This window comes from Montipora foliosa, chromosome 3, assembly GCF_036669935.1.
Source record: "Montipora foliosa isolate CH-2021 chromosome 3, ASM3666993v2, whole genome shotgun sequence".
NCBI lineage: Eukaryota > Metazoa > Cnidaria > Anthozoa > Scleractinia > Acroporidae > Montipora > Montipora foliosa.
This window is the reverse complement of record NC_090871.1, coordinates 20245707-20251649: the sequence shown is the minus strand read 5'-3', so window position 1 is coordinate 20251649 and position 5943 is coordinate 20245707. Positions and strand designations below refer to the sequence as shown.

The window sequence follows — 5943 nt, the reverse complement described above, 5'->3', positions numbered from 1 at the left end:
ATGCCTATGTCAACTGCAGCATGTTTTGACTAGAGCATATGTTGTCACTTATATTTCACAAACATCTTGTAATCTGCTTAAATGACTTTGAATGTCAACTTTTACACCTTGGGTGAACAATCGAGTTCAAGTATAGATACATATTTGTCAGTGTCTAGTCGAAGCTAATACAAAGAGCGATGATTGTAAGTTGAAAGTTCTCTTCGCATAGTATGTACATAAATTGCCAATCCCTTTTGTCGACAATCATTATGTTGTCTTTGTTGTATCTGATATGTTCACTGACATAACATAACGAGAATTTACCATGGTGTTAAAAGAGCATGTGATATTTGTTTTTATGGAGTTTCAAGCTTTGATAGTGATCCTCGTAATAGTTTTTCCTCTCCCCATACTTTCCGTGCGCTTTCCAGTGCTAATTGATTTCAACAAGAGTGAGTTAGATAAGAGTATTGTTATGGCATAGGTGGGCTTCCAAGCACAGTCACAAATGAGTCTATGAATATCTGTCCCCGCGAAAATCAGTTGTCAAGTCCCTGAAAACAACACGATAGAAGCAGTCACGTGTGACATGGCTTCTTCTGATTGGTGAAAATTGGATCAACTTTATTTGTTTTGCGCGCAAAGTGTAGCTAAAGTAAATCTATTTGTGACTGTGCTGGGGCAAGGCCGCAAAGTGATAGATCAACACTGTTATTTAATTCAAATTGATTTCCATATTTTCCATTTTACATAATGCTTGGGTTACCGTAGGAAAAAGGTCTACTGAAGTTTTGCTCCAATCACAGTGGAAGTAACGTTAGTCAGTAAAAGTGAATTGTTTTTGTCAATCGCGAGCATTCGCCATAAGATCAACACTGCCGCGACTTCACGAGCGAATTTTTGCTTGCGATGGCGATGCGATTTTTTTGAAAACTGTCGCATCCCCAGTGCGCGGTGAAGATCACCCGTGTAACCAACCTCGCACAGGTGATCCGACAGCTGAAAAAATCGCAGAAAAAATCACGAGAAATGGAATGAGTTGAATTTTTGGCGCAATCAGATCAACACTGGCTTTACGAGAAGTTTTGGGGGACATGAAAATTAATGAAAGTGTTATAAAATAAATAAATGCCTTCATGGCTTGCTGGTATGTTGGATAATAATGTCCTTAATTGTGAGTAAATGCGTTTTCACATGACGTCATGGTGGCCATGTTGGTATTCCAAAACAAAGAAATAGCGGCCATGATGGTGTACCAAACTAATCCTCCAGGAATTGAACTCTATTTTTATGCAAATACTTTTTTTTTTTTTTTTTTTTTACTAATCCAATATGGCTGCTGGTCACGTGAGTGAAAACGCTCTATAGTAGAAGGGCACTTCGCTATCAAGCTAGTTCACGGGCATCCCACATTTAATACCCTGAAAGAACATAATTGAGAATCCCAACTGGCAGGAGGCAACCAGTTAGCTATTCACAAAATGTGGCAGAGTTAAATCCGGGAGAACCGTAAACAAAACCAACCCAGAGATTAGAACGGAATTTAAACCTTGAGTAACCGCATGCAACCCAACGCCCCAACCACTGGACCACGCCATCTCCCTTTGGTCGATTTGTAAGATTTCAGCAGATCAGGGTTACAGTTCACATTGCAACCAAGTTGACAATCATAAAATGTTTGCTGCTACTAGCAGCCCATGACTGGGGGCGAACAACAGCCCTGATTCACGGTAAATTTCGAAAACAATCCCAACTGCATATAAATGGTAATTTCTGAACTCTTACTGCGCAAAAAGATAAAAGGCTGAGTCCCAAGCGCTCCGGGTCACAATTTTGACGTCTTGTTGACGAAAATCTCGACAATAACTTGACAAGCGATTTTGGATCGGTGATAACAAATCTTTTTGACTTGCTCCTTGATCTCTTCACTCATCTGGACTGAGATCTTCTTGCCATATTTGGGATCATATTTTTGGTCCACCAAATAAGTTTTCAGCACCAGTTGAATAATTGGCTTGACCCTGTGCTTCTAGAAGTTGAAAGAAATTAAGAGTTAAGATTCCATTGAGGTCTATATTTGAAAAATACAGTGGATGTTCCTAGAAGCGAATAGCTGCTTCAAGCAGAAACAGTGTCCATGACGGCCGGATGTCATGGCATTTGAAGAATTGATGGATTGATTGATTGACTGATTGATTCGTGAATTGATTGATTGATTGATTGATTGATTGATTGATTGATGGTTTGATGGATGGATTGATTGATTGATTGATTGATTAATTGGTGGATGCATGGATAGATGGATGAATGAAGGAGTGGATGAATGGAGAGAAGGAGGGCCAGACTGACCGACGGACAGATCGACAAAAGAAAAAGCTAAGGAGAAGAAGGGGATTTCTTGACTCGAAGCAGCACACTTAAAGTAAAATCTTAAAATAAAACTGCACTTTAATAAAATAGACCTAATCAGCTAACTCTTCAAGTCTCCCGAGATTAAGATTTCATGTGTATTGTATTTGCATGATAATGTAGCATTGAAAGGATATGGGAATAGCTGGAACAAAACGCCCCAGCTTCCCTGCAAATCTCGGCTTTCTAGATTTCAGGACGCCTACATGACTGGCATTCTACTTCAGGCAATTTGAAGCCGTGCGATGGCGAAATTTTCAACCGACCGCGGAGCGGTTTTACTAAAGTGTTTAGGCCCAAAAAGTACACTACAGGCTTCGAAAATGATAAAGAAAAGGATTGTGGTTCACTGGATGGAGTTTCAAGCGTTAAAATCGCTGAAAAGGTAAGAATATTTTCGAAGCGATGCAATTGCATGACTTCGCCACATGTTATTGCGATCTCACAGAATTGTGTTTTCCCTCAAAATATTCGCTTGTTTTTGCTTTCGCTCGAACATACTTACCTTGATTACATGTCCAGTGAATTGTTTTATCCTCTGGGATGAATTTTCCGTCGAAAAAACGGTTATTTGGGTGGTTTTTGGCAAACAGAGGTTAATTATTCGTAATGCGATCTGTCTCGTTGCCGTTGGCAACGGGTCGCAAATTTAACACTTTCTCGGAGATCGGATTATTTTGTTACGCATTATCGCTAATCGGATTACTACAAAATACTGAAAATATTCTTGCCTGCTCAGTTTTTGGTCACATTTATGTCCAAGAAAGCAGATAAATTGAGGAAGATTTTAGTTTTGCATCCAAAAATTCGTAATCCACGTTAAAATGACCAAATTTTGTCTGGGAGACTGCTTTTAGTGTTATTTTTCTTAAATATTTTCTTTGAACTTTCGTTTTTATAAAATGTTTCATTCTCTGTAAATAAGTTATATGCTTTTGGAGAGCTTATTTTCCTAGCTTTAAAATGATGTATTGCTTTCCCCATAACTTTAAATATTTTTTGAGAAAAAAAAAGAACATTTTTTGGCGATGGCTGATTTTGGAGCGGCTTTCTCGCGGTTGGGAAAGCAGAAAAAAGAGTTAATGTTCTTAAGCCAGTCTCTTCCCAACAGGCCCGCTTCCCCTCCTCTTATGACTTAGGTTACGTTCTCCTATGCTTGTCCGACAATTTCTAGGGCTTCTCCAGTGTAGGTTCTTAATTTCATTTGAGATTCCTCCAGTGGAATTTTCGATAACTTTTTCTTCCAGGCCTCCTCGGACACAAGGACATGCCTGTGTCCAACTCCATTGAAATTCTTCACCATTCACCTTGATGGGAACCATGATGGATGACTCAGGGTTTTCTTGGTGGATTTGGAACAACTTGAAGTCGTCTTCATGTTCCTGCGGAGAGGCATCGTTTCCCACGTAACGGGCTGATTGTCTTCCCCAATTCTGTCCAAAACATGATCCATTTGTGTGCACACCTAATGAGGTGGGTGCTTGCTTATTGCAAACTTTGGCGATGTGCCCTTTTTATTTACAGCTCCGACACAATTCGTCTTTGAATCGACATATTTGTGGGATGTGGTCTTTGCCACAACGGAAACACGGCCCTTTTGGCTCGGCCCCTTTCGGCAGATGCGGTGGTTTTACAAAATGTATACCACCACTTGCGGGCGAATTTCTGAAGTTGTTGGCTTGCTTATCAGCAACTTCCCTTGCCAGAGCTATTTCCACAGCAGTTTTCCACGTCAGCTTTTTCTCCCACCAAAGTCTTTTCTGGATGTGCTTAGGGTTTCGTCTTAGAATGTGCCAAAGGCACAATGTTCTGAACATTTTTTTAAAGGTGCGCTGAACGCTGCCACACCTTGTGGAAGCGGAATCGTTCGGCGATCACGATCGGTTTAGGCTCGTGGTCTGCCAACTTTGCTTTGGATGGCTTTGCTGGGGCTAGCAAGTATCTCGAAACGTTGTAGGTCTTGCTGCCTATCGACGTAAAAAATGTAGCCACCATCCTCTTTTCATCTTTTATGTCGTTTTCGATCACGTATTGATCGAAACGCTCGCAGTACGCGTTCCAGTCTTCTGAACCGGGAATACAGGATTCTATCGTCCAAGAGTGCCATCCTCGTCGCCAGTTGTTGTGTATTTGGGGTTCGGAGTACTACTGTCGAGTATGCAAAGAAATGGGACGAGGCTTCTACACAACTGCTTTATTAGAACTCAATTAAACTAATCTATTTACAATGATATAATGATATAATCACGTGACCGTGGATTAGGGTGACTGTGCGAACCAATGATTACAGGTTTACAGATTATCTAACAAATAAGGTATTCATAAAATAGGAACAAACACTACAACTAGTTCCAGCCCACTCGTTCTCGTATCTCGTGCCCAGGCCACGTGTACAGTTTGGGTCGTATTTGAGTTATTTTGTCGTAAGCAAAGTTGACGTTTACGGTTGACTTTGCAAAGTTATGGAGTGAAGAAAGATTTTTACCAGCTTTTTATTCCATGTAAGTAACCAAAGTTGTCGTTTTACTTCAGAAGTCATAGGATACACCTGATAAAAGTGTTTCTAATAAGTGTTATTTTCATTTATGCTTAATCAACTTCGCAATTTTGGTCGCGCCAGTCTCTCCGCGGTTTTAATATTGATTTTTTCTCCTGGGTCATCACTCTGGTCGGCACTTTTTCTGTTCTTTTCTTTTTTATTTGTTGACAGGACATGAGGGGGTTGGATAGAGGTCTATTGCTGGACTTGAAACCCCCTTGCTCGGTTGCGCTCTACCCCTGAACTGATTCGCAACCCGTTTTCGATCGAGCTTGATCATATCGCAATCGGCTTTTCTTTGCGTTCGGGTTGTTTAGATTTGCCTCATGTAACCATGGCCAGTCTTTCATTTTGCATGGGATTTCTTTAGTTTTCTGAAACTACCCCTTTTTAAGCATGAAGATCATAGTGTAGAGTTTTTCTCCTGTAGCAGTTTTAAAGAACGAAAAGTTTTCAAGTTCAAATATATTTTTTATCTCTTCTACTTGATTAAGTTTCTTGTATTACATGGCTGTTTTTTGGAAATGAAAGTTTTTAATTTCTCACAAAGTTTGTTATATTTAACCCTCTGAGTCGACGCTTTCCCGTAACTTTCTATTTTTAGAAGCACCTCGCAGAGGGGCTTTAGTGGGTGTTTGCACAATAGCTAATCATAAGAGACCTCAGCCATTTATTACGTCCCATACGTATGTGACGTTTGTGAACCACTTCACGCATGTTCTCATCACAGACGTCAAAATATAGTAGTTATAACAACAGAAAGTTACGGGAAAGGGTTGACTCAAGCTAACGATACAGATGGAAGCTCCGGGTAAAGCAGGGTTACCCCTGTGTTCAATCATCGAGTTTGCGTCAAGTAAGCGAGCTTACCTTTCGGGGTTCACTTCTACGAGTATCCTTTTAAGGTTCATTTGAAACTAGTGTCAAGAGTTATTAAAGAAAATATTTCAATCGTAGGGGCATTGGGTCACCCTCCAGCCGAGAATGAACTCATTTCCACGGCTAACGAAAAT

The 5943-nt window shown here is 40.3% G+C and overlaps 1 protein-coding gene across 1 annotated transcript in view; it reads right to left on the bottom strand.

The window, feature by feature from the left end:
• Nucleotides 1–1029: 1029 nt before the first annotated feature.
• The window catches only part of LOC137994593 (tachykinin-like peptides receptor 86C), an 18773-nt gene continuing 13859 nt past the window's right edge, over nucleotides 1030–5943 (bottom strand). The window contains exon 4 of the mRNA XM_068840196.1: nucleotides 1030–2011. Within this exon, the coding sequence (XP_068696297.1) occupies nucleotides 1808–2011 (204 nt within the window). The 3' untranslated portion in view covers nucleotides 1030–1807. The remainder of the gene's footprint in view (nucleotides 2012–5943) is intronic.